General features: G+C 50.7%; 1 protein-coding gene across 1 annotated transcript in view; it reads right to left on the reverse strand.

Moving 5' to 3' along the window:
- LOC147689506 (fatty acyl-CoA hydrolase precursor, medium chain-like) overlaps positions 1–20,259 on the reverse strand; it is a 332,562-nt gene that overhangs the window by 76,592 nt on the left and 235,711 nt on the right. The window contains exon 7 of the mRNA XM_086942263.1: positions 18,640–18,744. Coding sequence (XP_086798389.1) covers positions 18,640–18,744 — 105 coding nt within the window. The remainder of the gene's footprint in view (positions 1–18,639; positions 18,745–20,259) is intronic.

The following is a 20,259-nucleotide window of genomic DNA, read 5'->3' on the forward strand; positions in this document are numbered from 1 at the left end:
CATATCCCTCCTCCCCTTCCCCGCCAAAGTCATTGAGAAAGCCGTCAACAGCCAGCTCGCCGCCTTCCTTGAATCCAAAAACTCCCTCGACCCCACACAGTCCGGCTTCTGAGCCAAACACAGCACCGAAACCGCCCTCATCGCAGCTACAGACGACATCCGAACGCTACTGGACAACGGAGAAACAGTGGCCCTCATCCTTCTCGACCTCTCCGCCGCCTTCGACACAGTCTGCCACAGCACCCTTATACAACCCCTCAGCAACATCGGCATACAAGGAAAAGCCTTGGACTGGATCATCTCATTCCTCGGTGGGAGAACTCAAAGAGTCCGACTTCCCCCATTCAACTCAGAGGCCACTGAAGTCATCTGTGGTGTACCACAAGGATCATCACTCAGTCCCACCCTGTTCAACGTTTACATGAGTCCACTCGCCTCCATCGCACGTCAACACAACCTTAACATCATCTCTTACGCCGACGACACCCAGTTAATCCTTTCCCTCACCAAAGACCCTAACACCGCCAAAACCAATCTTCACGAAGGCATGAAAGAAGTAGCCGAATGGATGAAACATAGCCGCCTAACACTCAACTCAGACAAAATGGAGGTGCTCATCCTAGGATCCTCCCCCTCTGCCTGGGACGACTCTTGGTGGCCTTCCACTCTGGGCACAGCACCCACACCCACAAACCACGCACGCAACCTGGGCTTCATCCTAGACTCCTCTCTCTCGATGTCCAGACAAGTCAACGCAGTCTCATCCTCCTGCTTCAACGTACTTCGTATTCTCAAAAAGATCTTCCGCTGGATCCCCCTCTAAACAAGAAAGACTGTCAACCACGCACTGGTCACGAGTCGACTGGATTATGGCAACACACTATACACCGGAATCACAGCAAAATTACAGAAAAAACTCCAACGCATCCAAAACGCATCAGCAAGACTCATATTGGACATCCCTCGCCAAGATCACATCACCGGACACCTAAAAGACCTTCACTGGCTTCCCGTCAACAAGAGAATTACATTCCGTCTTCTCACCCACGCACACAAGGCACTCTACAAACTAGGACCCGAATGCCTCAACACTCGACTGTCCTTCTACACACCCACCCGCCAACTTAGATCGTCCAATCAAGCCCTCGCCGCAGTCCCGCGCATCCGAAAATCCACCATGGGTGGCAGATCCTTCTCCTTCCTGGCGGCCAAGACCTGGAACTCACTCCCCACTCACCTCCGCCTTAAAGAACTTAAAACCTGGCTATTCGACAAAAATTTAACCCCCCTTCCCCAAGCGCCTTGAGACCCTCTGGGTGAGTAGTGCGCTATATAAATCCCTGAACTTGAACTTGAACTTTTCTTTGATTTTCCCCACACGTTTGGGGAATAATTACTTGTGAGCACTTCTTAGTGTTGGTTCTCCAAGTGCTATTTTCTAGAAGGGTGTGGATTATTCATCTTCGCTCCAGAGGAACCTTATGATCCATGACAGGAACCCACACATTTGTTACAAATGGCACTGTTAGAGCCTCAGCCATTGGTTACTCATGTTTCATTGTTATAACCTTACACTTAAAATACACAGATTTCATCTTCAGTGCGGCCAATAGGACACCGCGGAAGACTGATTCGGTCCCAATCCAAACCACCCAATTTCTCTCATATTCAGTTTGCTTCAAATTCTGCTGGAGGTCCAGGTGTAGAGGTCTGTGATAGTTGCAGCTGCTGCAAGCGTACGTGAACCGCAGTGCATGGTCAGAGCACTTCCTGCTACTCGCTGGGCTGGCTGCTGCTGCCGCAAATGTCTGTGAACCGCAGTGCATGGTCAGAGCGCTTCCTGCAACTCACTGTGCTGGCTGCAGCAGCTGCAAGTGTCCATGAACAGCAGTGCATGGTCAGAGCACTTCCTGCTACTCGCTGCGCTGGCTGCTGCTGCCGCAAATGTCTGCGTACCGCAGTGCATGGTCAGAGCGCTTCCTGCTACTCGCTGCGCTGGCTGCTGCTGCCGCAAATGTCTGTGAACCGCAGTGCATGGTCAGAGCGCTTCCTGCTACTCGCTGCGCTGGCTGCTGCTGCCGCAAATGTCTGTGAACCGCAGTGCATGGTCAGAGCGCTTCCTGCAACTCACTGTGCTGGCTGCAGCAGCTGCAAGTGTCCATGAACCGCAGTGCATGGTCAGAGCACTTCCTGCTACTCGCTGCGCTGGCTGCTGCTGCCGCAAATGTCTGCGTACCGCAGTGCATGGTCAGAGCGCTTCCTGCTACTCGCTGCGCTGGCTGCTGCTGCCGCAAATGTCTGTGAACCGCAGTGCATGGTCAGAGCGCTTCCTGCTACTCGCTGCGCTGGCTGCTGCTGCCGCAAATGTCTGTGAACCGCAGTGCATGGTCAGTGCGCTTCCTGCAACTCACTGTGCTGGCTGCAGCAGCTGCAAGTGTCCATGAACCGCAGTGCATGGTCAGAGCACTTCCTGCTACTCGCTGCGCTGGCTGCTGCTGCCGCAAATGTCTGAGTACCGCAGTGCATGGTCAGAGCGCTTCCTGCTACTCGCTGCGCTGGCTGCTGCTGCCGCAAATGTCTGTGAACCACAGTGCATGGTCAGAGCGCTTCCTGCTACTCGCTGCGCTGGCTGCTGCTGCCGCAAATGTCTGTGAACCGCAGTGCATGGTCAGAGCGCTTCCTGCAACTCACTGTGCTGGCTGCTGCTGCCGCAAATGTCTGCGTACCGCAGTGCATGGTCAGAGCACTTCCTGCTACTCGCTGGGCTGGCTGCAGCAGCTGCAAGTGTCTGCGTACCGCAGTGCATGGTCAGAGCGCTTCCTGCTACTCGCTGTGCTGGCTGCTGCTGCCGCAAATGTCTGTGAACCGCAGTGCATGGTCAGAGCGCTTCCTGCAACTCACTGTGCTGGCTGCAGCAGCTGCAATTGTCCGTGAACCGCAGTGCATGGTCAGAGCACTTCCAGCTACTCGCTGGGCTGGCTGCAGCTGCTGCAAGTGTCTGCGTACCGCAGTGCATGGTCAGGGAGCTTCCTGCAACTCGCTGCGCTGGCTGCTGCACCGCAAATGTCTGTGAACAGCAGTGCATATCTCACCGCCTCCTACTACTCTGTGTGCTGGCAGCTGCAAGTGTACGTGAACCGCAGTGCATGGTCAAGGAGATTCCTGCTACTCGCTGCGCTGGCTGCTGATGCAAGTGTCTTGTTAGACCTGGCACCTTGGCGTGAGTCTCCCTTCCACCTTTTGCTGATGTGCCTCATGTGTTTTGCTGGTGTTAGCTTCTCAGAGCACTGTGCCACTGCCAATCAGTGCCACAGTGCAATTGCTCCCTATGAAAAGTGTATATGTAATTGATTTCCATGAATGGCTCATTTGGTTTACTGTCAGTCCCCCTTAAAGTGCACCAGGAGTGCCAGGGCTTGTAAATACAAATGCTGCTAGTGGGCCTGCAGCGCTGGTTGCGCCACCCACAGAAGCGGCCTAGTAAAATGTGTCTAGGTCTGCCATTGCAAAACCTGCGTGCAGTCTGGTACTGTCATGCTGACTGCGCACGTGCACCCACTTGCCAGTCCCTAAACCTTCCCTTAACTTCATATTAGGCGCCCCTATGCTAGGCCCAAGGGCAGGGTGCATTGTAAGCATAAGGTAGGACAAGCCCTGATGTGTGTGGCATGTCCTAATGGTGAATTACAGCCATTTTCGTTTTTCACTATTGTAAGGCTACCTGTTCTCATAGGCCAGAATGGGCTAATGGAATTATTACACTCTATAATCCCAGCAAGCTCAGGGAACATGGTAGAAGGTCAAGTTTAGTATGCCTGAACTCAGAATAATAAAATACTTCTTTTAGTAAAGTTTATTTTAATATCCTGTGTTTGCAAATTTAGAATGTTAGCATTTGCTTGCCTGACCATTTCAGCCCGCCTCTGCTAGGATGTGTATCTGCTCTCTGGTTTGTGTGAGTGACAGGGCTGGGGAATTCCAGGAGACAGGCTGGGCTGCCAGGTGGTGAATAGAGGGATTGCCCCCAGGATAGGTGGGAGGATTGCCCCTTGACTCTGAATAGGGCTGTGCTCTGCCACCACAATGCTGGCTCCACTTCCTGCAGAGCGTCTGATGTCTCTTCCCTGCACCCTGAAAGAAGAAGGCAGCTTCCTGTCAAAAAAGTGCTCCAAAACTGGGTTGAACCAGGCTCAGGCCCCCTGGCCTGCAAAGACAAAAGAAACTGTGCATAAAAGTAGGAGCCCTGCTCCTAAACATCAGATCCTGTTTGTGCCAAGAAGAAACTCTGCCCGAAGAGAAGGACCTTGGAAAGCTGCTTGGAGGACTACTGTCTCTAGCCTGAGAGACTGGCCTGTGGTGGGTGCCTTGCTGCAAGAAGGAGAGGAGAAAAGACTGAGAAAGACTTTATTTATTTCAACTTGTGCAATCTCTGAAGCAGAGCTCCAAGGGCTTGCGTGGGAGCCTGCCGGCTGAACTGCGCCCCAGGAACATTGGACGCTGCCCCCCTCCTGAAGGAAAAGCTGTGGACTGTGCTGTCTGACCCTGCTTTGCTGCCCGAGGAAAGCTGAGTGTGCTGTGCCCCGTCATCGTGCTCTCTGAAGAGCCTGTGCAACCTCCTGTCCGGCCAAGCACTGTGACTTTTGCCCGCCGAACCACAGCTCGCAAAGTAAAGGTCAGCTCCGCCTGACCCGAGCGACGTGAACTGTGGCCCTTCGAGCCGTAGCTCGCAACGCAAAGCCAAGGACCCGTCCGGTCCAAGCACCACGACCCTGTGGCCCCCGAGCCGTAGCTCGCAACGTAAAGACTGACTTCTTGCCAAGGTTCGCTCTCCCCGTGTGGCCCTGCTGATCATGCCCCGCTGCTGTGATTGAGCAGCTGCGGCGCGTAGTGCAGCTGGTGACCGTCCCGTACTTGGGATCGCACCGCACCCTGCCTCACCGTCCACCACTTCCCCCCTTCAGAACCGGAGCGGACTCTGCATCAGCGAGCCTGAGCCCCACAACACATCGCTGCCCAACGTACCGGAGCTACTGCCGAGCCCTAGCGCCACAACAAGGAAGGCACCGTGACGTAGGACGCCTGGCCCCGACATCGTCCGCCCGGAAACTCTCAAAGGTACTGTGACGCCTTGTGCTGTATGCCGCGCCCCGGACTGCAGTGTCCGCGAGGCGCGTACAAGTTAGTAATCCCTTTTCCATCGAAGCGATGTACGCGTCACACGGGAGTACAATGACTCGTACCCCAGTGTGAAACGGCAGCGCTGTACATCTCGCACCAGAAACAACGACACAGGGTCGTGACTCCTAACCAGTAAGGCTGAGCCCAAGATTACTAAACAACAAAACAACTGCCAATACCAGAAACCACTTGATTATTATAGAAATAACCTATATGAAAAAAACATACAGGTCCGTTTTTTGATTTGCGTCACCAGTTTATTTTTTTATTTGAACACTAGTGGGAAAAAATCTTTTTTTGTTTTCATGAATAAACAACCTAAAAACAGTGTATATACAAAAGACAAATGTACTAGAATATTTACAAATGAATCATGATATACAATACAATTTACAAAGATTCCAACACATTCAAACTTGCACACTGGCCAAACCATTCATCCATCTACACTCATCCAACACAACAGTGTAAATCCTAAAGGTCTAATGTCAAAAAGAAAATATGTATATTGATTTCTTTATATGTACATATATACAGTTTCACATTCCAACATATTAACCTAGATGTAATATATACACTTGGACCCTTTTTGAATGGACCTATTTAAAGATATTATTTCACTTTTTGACAAAAAGAACCAGACAACCGTTCGACGCGTTTCGAACTCTCCAATTCGGAGTTCTCCTCAGAACCAACAATCTACAATGACAAACAAACATTTATTAGGACTATTACACTCAAGAATCCATTCTCAGTAAAACAGTTGCAGCTCCCATGACTGCCTCTCACCATACCTTAATGCAGTGAATAAAGCACTCCAATTGTAGATGGCATACAGACGATAGACAGCTGTAAGTAGGAAGACATAACATACATTTATGTACCACACTGCCTCAAGGTGCCATTCCATATGTTCAGACTAGGGTCTTTACAGGGAAGTCAAAACGGGCTTACCTTGGTCAAGAAATCTTATAACATTGTCTGTGGGGAGAAGAAATATATATGAAGCTTTTGTCCTTACTCCCTCCATAAAAACAAAGTGTATTTACCTCGCCAGGACGCTCACCGTTTGTTAAGAGTGTTCAATATCACTCGTTCTTCGACGTTCGTCAGAATTAATCACCGAGCCTTAAAAAAAACGAATAGGGGATTGCGAATTACTAGTATTGCCGGCAGGTTGAAAATGCTTTTACTTATAAACAACAGCGTGTTCGCTTACCGATAGTGGCCGTTCCCGCATCTGAAATGAGCTTGCTTTTTATGCGGAAGCCTGGTTGAACAACCAATGCTGTTATTGGACCCGCTCGCGGTCACGTGATCGCATGCTCCGTGATGTTTGAAAAGAGGTTTAAAGCAATACCGTAAATAAATTGGAGGAGTCAACTAAAACTTTATCGATCATGTACCAGTAGTCACAGGCACTCTCCAACAGTCCGCAGTAATCTTTTGTGAATGAAACTTCACGTGATCGCAAGATCCAGGAGACTAAGGGCGGCATTTAATTATTTATATTTACAGGATTTCTGGCTAAATGCCAATACGGGACCCAAAGATCTTAGAAGCAAAGGGTTTCTGATAGTAATCTGCCATTATCACACATTAGTCAAAAGCAGAAATACTGCCTGACCATTGCGCAATTCTATATACGGACAGGCCAGCTAACTTTATCATCTTCAAATTGTGAACCTGTTGCCACATGATTAAGTCTGGTATGCGTCCAATATTAACCAGTACTGAAACCTGCATGCTACAGCTTCAACTCAAAAAGTGGCACCTAACTACTGGCGTCAAAATCTATAGAAGTGCAAAGGTTTTATATATCCACCCTCATGATTTCCGAGATTTCGTTGAGTCCCGTAGTTGCAGTGTTAAATTTCATGATTAACATTGCTTCATGTTGGTTCAATCTTTCTTCTGTATTGCCTCCACGAGTGTCACTCTCAATTTTCGATATTATGGTCCACCTCAGGTCTTCCTCCTTATGTTGGTGAGTAATCCAGTGATGCACCAAAGGTGCATTAGGTGTCTCCTTTCTGAGTCTGGATTTGTGTTGCGTGATCCGATGCCGGATCTCCTGGGTCGTTTTCCCTATATACAATTTAGGGCAAGGACACATGACCCCATAGACCACGTTTTTGGTGAGGCAATTGGTGAATGTATTGTGCTTCCAGTATATACCATTGAACGTAAACACTGATCCTTCCTCGGTTTGTGAACAACATAAGCAGTTCCCACATTTATGATGCCCCTGAATTGGAGGAAGCCCCAACATCCCTCTAAGTGATGCTTTTTCTGCTTGGGGCAAAGATGCCCTGACGATATGTTGTCCAATGCTTTTTTCTTTTTTAAAAGCGAAAAGTGGGATTTCATTAAGCTCACTATTTAGATCCTTCACCAAATGCCAGTTTTGGGTCAATAGATTTGCATGGGGACTGAAAGTTGTAACACAGACAATTCTTTTCTGTTCTGAATGTATCCTCTTCTGGAGCAAGGTCTTCCGTGGGATCCACCACACACGTTTTAACGTACGCTTTAGCAGTATTTTTGGGTAACCTCTGGTTGATAATTTCTGTACAAGTTCAGTTGCATGATGGAAGTATTCCTCCCTATTGGAACAATTTCTCCTAATGCGTAGAAACTGCCCAAACGGGAGGTTATCTTTCAGGCTTCTGGGATGGTGGCTAGTATAGTGTAAAGCCTTATTCCGATCTGTGGATTTCCTGAATAATGTTGTTCCCAATGTGCCTTCAGATGCATATACTTTTATGTCCAGAAATGTAATGGTCTTATTAGATGAACAGTGACTGAATTTTATATCCTCTGTCCTGTTATTGATCCAGATCATGAATTCCTCCAGTTTATCTTGCGCACCTGACCAGATGATAAAAACATCATCGATGAATCGAAGGTATTTTGTGATATGCTCAGAATATGGATTGTCATTGTAGATGAATTTCTTTTCGTACAGGCCCATGAAGAATATCGCTAATTCTGGCGCAAAAGGGCAGCCCATGGCCACCCCATTGGTCTGAAAATAAAAATCCTTGTCAAACAGAAAATAGTTTCTCTGTAAAGCAAATTTGGCAAGCTGTATAGTAAAGGAAGTGGGAACTTGTGTTGGTTGCTCTCTTTAATCAAGGAAATAGGTAAGGGTCTCCAAAGCTTGGTCTTGGGGTATTTGAGTATATATACAGAAGTTACATCCATTGTCACCAAAAGCTGTGTTGATTCCTCAAATGGGACTGATGTTATCTGGTTTAGAAAATCTGTAGTGTCCCTAAGATGTGCCGGGACATTTGCCACCAATGGTTTCAGAAAGAAATCAATGTATTTTGAGACTGGCTCAAACAGGGATGCACACCCCGATATTATTGGGCGGCCTGGTGGGTTTGCTTTGTAGTCCTTTGTCCTGACTAGAGGAGAGGGTCCCTGCTTGTCACAAGTGTATACCTGTGATAACCAGAGACCCCCAATTCTAACATTGGTGGCAGCGAAAGGATCACGAATTTGCATTTGTAGTACATATACAGTGATTGTTAACCATTGCACAGTGATTACAGTCCAGTAACTTAGCCACAAACTGTTTTTAATTTTTGCTGTGCTGGAAGAGATCCCTTGTGTTTGAAGTAATGCCTGGCTCAAACAGCATAGAAAAAGCAGCATCTGAAACCTCTGAAGTGGTAGAGGTAGAATGGGATGAGTCAAAACTGGACAGTTACAAGAAATCTGAATTGAAGGGCTTCTGCAGGAAGTTCAAAGTTCCACATGTGGGATGCAGAACCAAGCCGGATCTCTACAAGGCGCTGAAAGCCTGGCTTGAATCAAGGAATGCTCCTGAGTATCTTGTGATAGCTGAACCAGCAGAGAGGGTCCATAGCTTTGGCAGAGGCCTGTCACCAGAGGAGCTGGCAGATAGACAGACAACCCGAGATCATGAAATGAAGTTGGCAGAGCTGAAATTAAATGACCAATTGGAGCTAGAGAGCAAGAAGATGGCTCTAGAAGAAAGAAAAATTCAAATGGAGCATGAGATGAAAATGAGGGAGCTGGAGCTGAAAGCCAAAAAATTGGACAACCCTCCCTCTGGTGGCAGCACAACGCCGGTGCAGGTAGAGTCAAGGGTGTGCATGCCAAAGAATGTAGTAAAAGATTATTTTAAGAATGATGACATAGGGCAGGGGTTTAAGGCCTATGAGGTAGCCATGTCCTCCCACCGGGTCCCTGAGAGAGATTGGGGAGCGGGGCTGTGGGGGCGGTTCCTTAGCGAGGGGCGGGACACACTCTTAGATTTGCACTCTGAAATCCATAACTCATCCCCACATGAAGGAAGCTTTGATGGCCAGGTATGGGTTAACTCCTGAATTGTATAGGCAGAGGTTCAGGGGGTGTACAAAGATTCCTGGGGGTACCTATGTGGAGTATGTAACCTTTTTCTGCAGAGCACTGGATGGTTGGGTGAAGAGTAGCAAAGTGAATGATTTCCAAGGTCTCTTTGATTTAATTGCATGGGAGGACTTGTCCAGTAATTGATTTCCTGAGCTACGCCAGCACCTGATTGATAGCAAGCTGACTAACCCTAGGAAGCTTGCTGAGGAGGCGGACCGCTGGCTCAGCACCAGGGTCCACAAGGGTCCAATGGGAGACTCCGCTAAGGGTGCCCAGGGTCCCCAGCAGAAGAGTGGGGGGACAAGGGTAAACAGAAGGGGTTCCAGAAAATGCACCAAAGTAATCCCCAAGGAAACCAAGGGAAAGGTTCTCAGCCTCCCCCACCCCCAAAGCAGACCGGGGCCCCGACAGGTAACCCTGTTCCAAAGGGGCCCCCAAAATGTTACAAGTGTGGTGAAATGGGTCATTTTGCCAGTGATCCCAAGTGTCGCCAGAATGTGAAACCAGCACCCACTGATTCTCCGCCCCGGCAGATGGCTAGTTTAGCCTTTGGGGAGGAGGTAGAAGTCCAAGGTGGGTGAGACCCCGTTCAGATGACCCTAGTCTCACTAGGAGACAGTGAGATGGTCCCTGAGAACTACTTGCCCTCCAACACTAAGAAATATGGGCAAGTATTGACCGTCAATTGGAAGAAGGTAAAGGCTCTTAGAGACACAGGCGCCAGTATAACTGCAGTCCGGCAGCACCTTGTGTCTTAAGAGCAGGTTGTACCCCATGCCTATTGCTGTGTTGTCAATGCTGACAACACAGAGAGTTGTTGTCCAATGGCTCAGGTTCCCTTTGAGTGGGGGGTCTCTGGTACTCTGCAGGTTGCTGTGAGAACTTCCATGCCTGTAGACTGTTTGCTAGGGAATGACTTGGAGAGCTCCCCTTGGGAAAAGGTGGAGAAGGCAACTCACCTGCGGATGGTGGGTCTGCCTGACTGGGCGTGCGTGACCACCCGGTCGATGGCAGCCAGTAGGCGTGCTCAAGAGATCCTGGGGCCTGAGGGAGAGACCCAGGAACCGGCCTTAGAGGGAGGGCGCAGGGGGCACGGGAAACCGGCCCCTGAAGTTCCCACGGCCCAGGAGGAAGCAGACCTTGAGGGGGATGCCCTGGAGCCTACCGGGGAATAGATAGCCGAACTGGGGGACCTGCCTGAGCTGACCCATTGGCAGCAGGAAGGAGGCCCCTCCAGGGAGGAATTCTCCAGGGAGCAGAGAGAATGCCCCTCTCTTGTGGGTATGCGGCAGCAGGCTGCAGACCAGGCCAATAGTGATCAGTCCGGTACACATTCCATTTACTGGAAGAATGACATCCTGTATTCAGAGCCTAAGGTTGCTGAACCTGGGTCAGCCCGTGCGCTGGTGGTACCCCGGAAGTTCAGAGCCTTCCTACTGGGGCTGGCTCACGATGTGCCCTTAGCAGGACATTTGGGGCAGGACAAGACCTTTCAAAGGCTTGCCGCCCACTTTTATTGGCCCCAAATGCGTAGGAGCTCAGATGCTCATTGTAGGTCCTGCCAGACTTGCCAGGCAATTGGGAAGAGTGGGAGGAAGCAGAAGGCTCCTCTCCAGCCCTTCCCTGTCATCAGTACCCCATTCCAGCGAGTGGGAATTGGCATTGTGGGGCCACTGGACCCCAGGACAGTCATGGGCAACAGGTTCATCCTGGTCCTGGTGGATCATGCCACCCGGTACCCTGAAGCCATCCCTCTGAGGATAGTGATGGCCCCCGTGGTGGGACGGGCACTGATGGGAATTTTCTCCAGAGTGGGATTCCCTCTAGAGGTGGTGTCTGACAGGGGCACCAATTTCATATCTAAATATATGAAATCCCTTTGGCAAGAGTGTGGTGTAACCTATAAGTTCACCACGCCTTACCACCCCCAAGGAAATGGGTAGGTTGAGAGATTCAACCAAACCCTAAAAGGCATGATTATGGGTCTTGAGGAACCCATGAGGCGTAAGTGGGACATCCTCTTACCAAGCCTTCTCTTTGCATACCGTGAGGTGCCACAGAAATCTCTAGGGTTCAGCCCCTTTGAGCTTCTGTATGGCCACCCAGTCAGAAGACCTCTAAGTCTGGTCAAGGAAGGCTGGGAGCAATCTCCCAGGAAACCTCCCCAGAATGTATACAGTTACATGCTGGCCTTCAGGAACCAGACTAGTCATTTCAGAGCACTTGCTGAGGCAAATCTGGAAGCCAGCCAGGAAGAGATGAAGCAGTGGTATGACCAGAATGCCACTCTGGTTGAGCTTCAGCCTGGTCAGAAGGTGTGGGTCTTAGCCCCAGTGGAGCCTTGTGCACTTCAGGACAAGTGGAAAGGCCTCTTTGCGATTGTGGAGTGCAAGAGTCCTGTCTCCCAGGAACCCCTTGAGGGTCCTGCATGTCAATCACCTGAAGCCCCACTTGGAGAGGTCAGAAGGGGCCATGCTCTTGGCACAGATGATGGGGTGGAGGAGGAGTCTGAGCCTCTTCCTGACCTCTTGGTAGCCTCAGAGCGAGATGGGTCAGTGGATGGAGTTAACCTCTCACCCACCCTGACCCCAGAGCAACAAGATGACTGCCGCCAACTACTGGGGCAGATTCCTGATCTGTTCTCCCTGGTTCCTGGTGTCACAGATTGTTGCGTCCATGATGTGGACACAGGAGACAGCTTGCCCTTAAAGCACAAAGCTTACAGAGTGACAGACTGACAGGGTCAGAGCCTGCATCATGGAGGAGGTCTCTAAGATGCTTGCTCTTGGGGTGGTTGAGTCCTCCAGCAGTCCTTGGGCCAGCCCAGTGGTCTTGGTCCCAAAGACTGCAGCGCCAGGAGCCATACCTGAAGTCCGGTTCTGTGTGGACTACAGAGGACTCAAATCAGTCACCAAGACGGACGCGCACCCCATCCCCAGAGCTGATGAGCTCATAGATCGGTTAGGGGCTGCCCGGTACCTCAGCACGTTTGATTTGACGTCTGGGTACTGGCAGATCGCCTTGACCGATGGGGCCAAAGAGAGGTCAGCATTCTCCACACCAGATGGGCATTTCCAGTTCCGGGTTATGCCCTTTGGGATGAAGAATGCCCCTGCCACTTTCCAGAGGTTGGTCAACCAGATGTTGGCTGGGCTGGTTGAGTTCAGCACCGCCTACCTGGATGACATTGCAGTGTTCAGTGGTACCTGGAAAGAACACCTGCGCCACCTATGGGAAGTGTTGTTGGCACTGCGCAAGGCAGGCCTCACGATCAAGGCAAGCAAGTGTCAGATCGGGCAGGGTTCCGTGGTCTACTTGGGACACCAAGTGGGGAGCGGCCAGGTGGCTCCTCTCCAACCCAAGATTGAAACCATCCTGGCTTGGGAACCCCCAGACAGTGGTGAGGGCCTGTTTAGGACTCACAGGGTACTACAGGAGGTTTTTCAAGGGGTATGGCAGCATCGTTGCCCCCTTGACAGAGCTGACTTCTAAGAAGCAGCCCTGGAAAGTGATCTGGACAGACACCTGTCAGAAAGCTTTTGACACCCTGAAGACTGCCATGTGCACGGCGCCCGTGCTCCAGGCTCCTGACTTCTCCAAAGAATTCCTAGTGCAGACGCTTCAGAGCATGGTGTAGGGGCTGTTCTCTCACAGATGACTGAGGAGGGCTTGGACCAACCTGTAGCCTTCATCAGTAGGAGGTTACTTCCACGGGAATGTAGGTGGAGTGCAATTGAGCGAGAAGCATTTGCTATGGTCTGGGCATTGAAGAAGCTAAGATCCTACTTGTTTGGGTATCACTTCCGGGTTCAGACAGACCATAGGTCCCTCAGATGGTTGATGCAAATGAAGGGTGAGAACCAAAAACTGCTGCGGTGGTCCATCTCCCTACAGGGTATGGACTTCAGGGTGGAGCATCGTCCCGGCACAGATCCCGCCAATGCTGACGGTCTGTCCAGATTTTTCCGCTTTAGTGATGAGGAACTCCCTGGGGTAGGGTAGTTCTCCCCACATTTCAGCTGGAGGGGACACGTGTTAGACCTGGCACCTTGGCGTGAGTCTCCCTTCCACTTTTTTCTGATGTGCCTCATGTGTTTTGCTGGTGTTAGCTGCTCAGAGCACTGTGCCACTGCCAATCAGTGCCACAGTGCAAGTGCTCCCTATGAAAAGTGTATACCTTGATTGGTTTCCATGATTGGCTTATTTGGTTTACTGTCAGTCCCCAGTAAAGTGCACCAGGAGTGCCATGGCTTGTAAATCCAAATTCTGCTAGTGGGCCTGCAGCGCGGGTTGTGCCATCCACAGAAGCGGCCTAGTAAAATGTGTCTAGGGTCTGCCATTGCAGAACCTGCGTGCAGTCTGGTACTGTCATGCTGACTGCGCAAGTACACCTACTTGCCAGTCCCTAAACCTTTCCTTAACTTCATATTAGGCGCCCCTATGGTAGGCCCAAGGGCAGGGTGCATTGTAAGCATAAGGTAGGACAAGCCCAGATGTGTGTGCCATGTCCTAATGGTGAATTACAGCCATTTTCGTTTTTCACTATTGTAAGGCTACCTGTTTTCATAGGCCAGAATGGGCTGCTGGAATTATTACACTCTATAATCCCAGCAAGCTCAGGGAACATGGTAGAAGGTCAAGTTTAGTATGCCTGAACTCAGAATAATAAAATACTTCTTTTAGTAAAGTTTATTTTAATATCCTGTGTTTGCAAATTTAGAATGTTAGCATTTGCTTGCCTGACCATTTCAGCCCACCTCTGCTAGGATGTGTATCTGCTCTCTGGTTTGCGTGAGTGACAGGGCTGGGGAATTCCAGGAGACAGGCTGGGCTGCCAGGTGGTGAATAGAGGGATTGCCCCCAGGATGGGTGGGAGGAGTGCCCCTGGACTCTGAATAGGGCTGTGCTCTGCCACCACAATGCTGGCTCCACTTCCAGCAGAACGTCTGATGTCTCTGCCCTGCACCCTGAAAGAAGAAGGAAGCTTCCTATCAACAAAGTGCTCCAAAACTGGGTTGAACCAGGCTCAGGCCCCCTGGCCTGCAAAGACAAAATAAACTGTGTATAAAAGTAGGAGCCCTGCTCCTAAACATCAGATCCTGTTTGTGCCAAGAAGAAACTCTGCCCGAAGAGAAGGGCTTGGGAAAGCTGCATGGAGGACTACTGTCTCTAGCCTGAGAGACTGGCCTGTGGTGGGTGCCTTGCAGCAAGAAGGAGAGAGGAAGAAAAGACTGAGAAAGACTTTATTTATTTCAACTTGTGCAATCTTTGAAGCAGATCTCCAAGGGCTTGCGTGTGAGCCTGCCGGCTGAACTGCGCCCCAGGAACATTGGGCGCTACCCCCCCTCCTGAAGGAAAAGCTGTGGACTGTGCTGTCTGACCCTGCTTCGCTGCCCGAGGAAAGCTGAGTGTGCTTTGCCCCATCATCGCGCTCTCTGAAGAGCCTGTGCAACCTCCTGTCCGGCCAAGCACTGTGACTTTTGCCCGCCGAACCACAGCTCGCAAAGTAAAGGTCAGCCCCGCCTGAGCCGAGCGTTGTGAACTGTGGCCCTTCGAGCTGTAGCTCGCAACGCACAGCCAAGGACACGTCCCGTCCGAGCACCGCGACCCTGTGGCCCCCGAGCCGTAGCTCACAACGTAAAGACTGACTTCTTGCCAAGGTTCGCTCTCCCCGTGTGGCACTGCTGATCGTGCCCCGCTGCTGTGATTGAGCAGCTGCGGCGCGTAGTGTGGCTGGTGACCGTCCCGTACTTGGGATCGCACCGCACCCTGCCTCACCGTCCGCCACTTCCCTTCTTCAGAACCGGAGCGGACTCTGCATCAGCGAGCCTGCGCCCCAAAACACATCGCTGCCCAACGTACCGGAGCTACTGCCGAGCCCTAGCGCCACAACAAGGAAGGCACCGTGACGTAGGACGCCTGGCCCCGGCATTGTCCGCCCGGAAACTCTCAAAGGTACTGTGACGCCTTGTGCTGTATGCCGCGCCCCAGACTGCAGTGTCCGCGAGGCGCGTACAAGTTAGTAAACCCTTTTTCATCGAAGCGCTGTACGCGTCACACAGGAGTACAACGACTCATACCCCAGTGTGAAACGGCAGCGCTGTACGTCTCGCACCAAGCATCGCGCCTCTGTAGCGAGTGTCCGCGAGGCGCGTGAGACTCGATGAGGCTTCCTTATTCGACCCACATGAAGCACACAGGAGGGCTGCGACACGCACAACCTTTACAAAGAGACATTTCTAAAGAACTGAAAGCTGCATATAGTATTGTGGAACCTCGTTTAAAGCTACTGGAACCGTCTGTGAACCTCAGTGCATGGTCAGACCACTTCCTCCTTTTGGTTGTGCGAGCTGCAGCTGCTGCAAGTGTCTGTGAACCGCAGTGCATGTCTCACCGCCTCCTGCTACTCGCTGTGCTGGCTGCAGTTGCTGCAAGTGTCTGTGGGCCGCATTGCATGTCTAGCCGCCTCCTGCTACTCGCTGTGCTGGCTGCAGCTGCTGCAAGTGTCTGTGGGCTGCAGTGCATGTCTCGCCGCCTCCTGCTACTCGCTGCGCTGGCTGCAGCTGCTGCAAGTGTCTGTGGGCTGCAGTGCATGTCTCGCCGCCTCCTGCTACTCGCTGTGCTGGCTGCAGCTGCTGCAAGTGTCTGTGAACTGCAGTACATGTCTCGCCGCCTCCTGCTACTCGCTGGGCTGGCTGCTGCAAGTGTCTGTGAACTGCAGTACATGTCTCGCCGCCTCCTTCTACTCGCTGGGCTGGCTGTTGCAAGTGTCTGTGAACTGCAGTACATGTCTTGCCGCCTCCTGCTACTCGCTGCGCTGGCTGCAGCTGCTGCAGGTGTCTGTGAACTGCAGTACATGTCTCGCCGCCTCCTGCTTCTCGCTGGGCTGGCTGCTGCAAGTGTCTGTGAACTGCAGTACATGTCTCGCCGCCTCCTGCTACTCGCTGCGCTGGCGGCTTTCAGATGTAGTTTCATTTTGTTTCTTAAGGAACCGGAATGAACCATGTGTCTCCACAGTCAGCCTATGAATGTAACCTTCAAAGACTCACTGCTGAGATCTGCACCCACAAGCCTTTTCAATGCTGCCAAGCAGCCCAGGGCATGTATGCCACCTGCAGGCAGCGGTTGGTGTTTCAGCCAATAGCACTTGACATCAGTCCTAGCATGAGTAGTTCTCTCAGCGGGACGGACAAACTGACTGAAGTGACTCTTATGCCTGTCAGACGGGCAGGCTTAACATTAATGCGGCGCCTTTCGCTACTACTCACTTCAGTAGAGTAAATAGGGTGAAGCGTTGCATCTTGGGGGCTTGGCGTGTTGGTATTCAGTACACAAGGGTGAAGCGTTGCATCATGGGTGCTTGGCGTGTTTATATTAGGTAAACATGGGTGAAGTGTTTCATCATGGGGGCTTGATGTGTTCTTATTAAGTACACAAGGGTGAAGCGTTGCATCATGTATACTTGGCATGTTCATATTAAGTACACATGGGTGAAGCGTTGCATCATGGGTGCTTGGCGTGTTCTTATTAAGTACACAAGGGTGAAGCTTTGCATCTTGGGTGCTTGGCGTGTTGTTATTCATTACACAAGGGTGAAGCTTTGCATCATGGGTGCTTGGCGTGTTAGTATTAAGTACACAAGGGTGAAGCTTTGCATCATGGGTGCTTGGCGTGTTGTTATTAATTACACACGGGTGAAGCGTTGCATCATGGGTGCTTGGCGTGTTTTTATTAGGTAAACATGGGTGAAGTGTTTCATCATGGGGGCTTGATGTGTTGTTATTAAGTACATATGGGTGCTCGTTGCATCATGGGTGCTTGGCGTGTTCATATTAAGTACACATGGGTGAAACGTTGCATCATGGGTGCTTGGCGTGTTCTTATTAAGTACACGAGGGTGAAGCGTTGCATCATGGGTGCTTGGAGTGTTGTTATTAAGTACATATGGGTGCACGTTGCATCATGTGTGCTTGGCATGTTCATATTAAGTACACAAGGGTGAAGCATTGCATCATGCGTGCTTGGCATGTTCATATTAAGTACAGAGAAGTGGAGGAGAAGTGTGGCTTACTGGTTAGAGCAGACAGACCCTGAAGCAGAGGTCAGACCCGGGACCAGGGTTCAATTCCCGACGCGGCAGGGTCTTGAGCTCAAATGTCCACGGACTCGATAATTCTCGCTTCGGTGCCTGACCTAATCATGGGTTCACACTCTGCAACTCTGGGCATTAAGCTTGCTTAATCTCCACAACGGACCCCCGTGGCGGGATGCCTGGCTCTCACCTTGGGGATGCCCTGTAGGGGCTATCTCACAGGGAAAAGCCAGGACGGGTTCCCAAGGCAAGCGCTTAGAGACCCCTGGGTGATAAGCGCTATATAAATCCAATATACAATACAATACAATACAATACAATACAAGGGTGAAGCGTTGCATCATGGGTGCTTGGCATGTTCATATTAAGTACACAAGCGTTGCATCATGGGTGCTTGACATCTTCTTATTAAGTACGTAGCCAATAAATATTTAGAAGACAGAATGATCCCAGTCTCCTTTCTCACTGACATGTCTAACATCTTTCTGCAGTTTTTCTCTCCTCGAGGCTTTAACTTGACTATGGTTTTGTTTCTGACTCACATCCACAACTCCCAGCACTTTCCAAAGTTTCCAAATCCTCCAATAAAACTTGTAATTTGGCAAGAGGTTCTGACAGATTCAAGCAGCAACAAAGGTTCACACTGCCAGTCAGATTCCCCAAATCTCTCTCAGATGCATGTGAACACTGGCTGATCCATTTTTCAAATACTTGCCCAGGCTGAGCCATCGGTTACACCTCTTTCACTGCCAGGATCTCTGATCCAGCTCAAACAACAATGCACAGCACAATACAACACAACACAATACAAAACAACACAACACAGCACAATACAACACAACACAATACAAAACAACACAACACAGCAAAATACAACACAGCACAATACAAAACAACAAAACACAGCAAAATACAACACAACACAATACAAAACAACACAACACAGCACAGGACAATACAACACAACATAGCACAACACATACCTCTCGTGTCTGAAGGTCCAGAAAATGCGCCTCAGGTTTCTCCCTTAAACACGCCACGATGGAGGCAGAGTCTGTGCCGTAACAGCCAGATTTATTTGCAATCATCTGTTGACATGCGACAAAAGGAGAACAAATGTAAATTCTGAGGATGTTTAATCTACCCAAAACACCTCTCCTGGGCAGAGCGTTGACAACGCTCACAATTTACATGACCACCACTTTCTAGGGTTACGCGTGACATTGTTGAGCATCTGCCAAATGGCACAACTAGCCCCCCACTGTCTGTGTAACTCAGCAGCTTGCAGGAAGACCGTCTATTTATATAAAATGCTGTCCGTTACCCCTAGACTACATCCAATCAGAGCACATCCCTTTGCAGCCCCAAACCTCATCCAATCAGAGCACATCCCTCTGCAGCTCGAAGCCTACATCCAATCAGAGCACATCCCTCTGCAGCCCCAAACCTCATCCAATCAGGGCACATCCCTCGGCAGCTCGAAGCCTACATCCAATCAGAGCACATCCCTCTGCAGCCCCAGACCTCATCCAATCAGAGCACATCCCTCTGCAGCCCCAAACCTCATCCAATCAGAGCACATCCCTCTGCAGCTCGAAGCCTACATCCAATCAGAGCACATCCCTTTGCAGTTCCAAGCCTGCATCCAATCAGAGCACATCCCTTTGCAGTTCCAAGCCTACATCCAATCAGATCACATTCCTCTGCAGACCCAAGCCTGCATCCAAAGAGCACATCCCTCTGCAGCCCCAAGCCTCATCCAATGAGAGCACATCCCTCTGCAGCCCCAAGCCTCATCCAATCAGAGCACATCCGCCTGCAGCCGAAGCCTACATCCAATCTGAGCACATCCCTCTGCAGGCCCAAGCCTCATCCAATCAGAGCACATCCGTCTGCAGCCGAAGCCTACATCCAATGAGAGCACATCCCTCTTGCAACCCCAAACCTCATTCAATCAGAGCACATACCTCTGCAGCTCGAAGCCTACATCCAATCAGAGCACATCCCTTTGCAGTTCCAAGCCTACACCCAATCAGAGCACATTCCTCTGCAGACCCAAGCCTCATCCAATCAGAGCACATCCCTGTGCAGCTCGAAGCCTACATCCAATCAGAGCACATCCCTCTGCAGCCCCAAGCCTCATCCAATCAGAGCACATCCCTTTGCAGTTCCAATCCTACATCCAATCAGATCACATTCCTCTGCAGACCCAAGCCTGCATCCAAAGAGCACATCCCTCTGCAGCCCCAAGCCTCATCCAATGAGAGCACATCCCTCTGCAGCCCCAAGCCTCATCCAATCAGAGCACATCCGTCTGCAGCCGAAGCCTACATCCAATGAGAGCACATCCCTCTGCAAGCCCAAACCTCATTCAATCAGAGCACATACCTCTGCAGCTCGAAGCCTACATCCAATCAGAGCACATCCCTTTGCAGTTCCAAGCCTACACCCAATCAGAGCACATTCCTCTGCAGACCCAAGCCTCATCCAATCAAAGCACATCCCTGTGCAGCTCGAAGCCTACATCCAATCAGAGCACATCCCTCTGCAGCCCCAAGCATCATCCAATCAGAGCACATCCCTGTGCAGCTCGAAGCCTACAT

The sequence above is a fragment of the Lissotriton vulgaris genome, chromosome 10 (genome assembly GCF_964263255.1).
Source record: "Lissotriton vulgaris chromosome 10, aLisVul1.2, whole genome shotgun sequence".
In the NCBI taxonomy this organism is placed as follows: Eukaryota; Metazoa; Chordata; class Amphibia; order Caudata; family Salamandridae; genus Lissotriton; species Lissotriton vulgaris.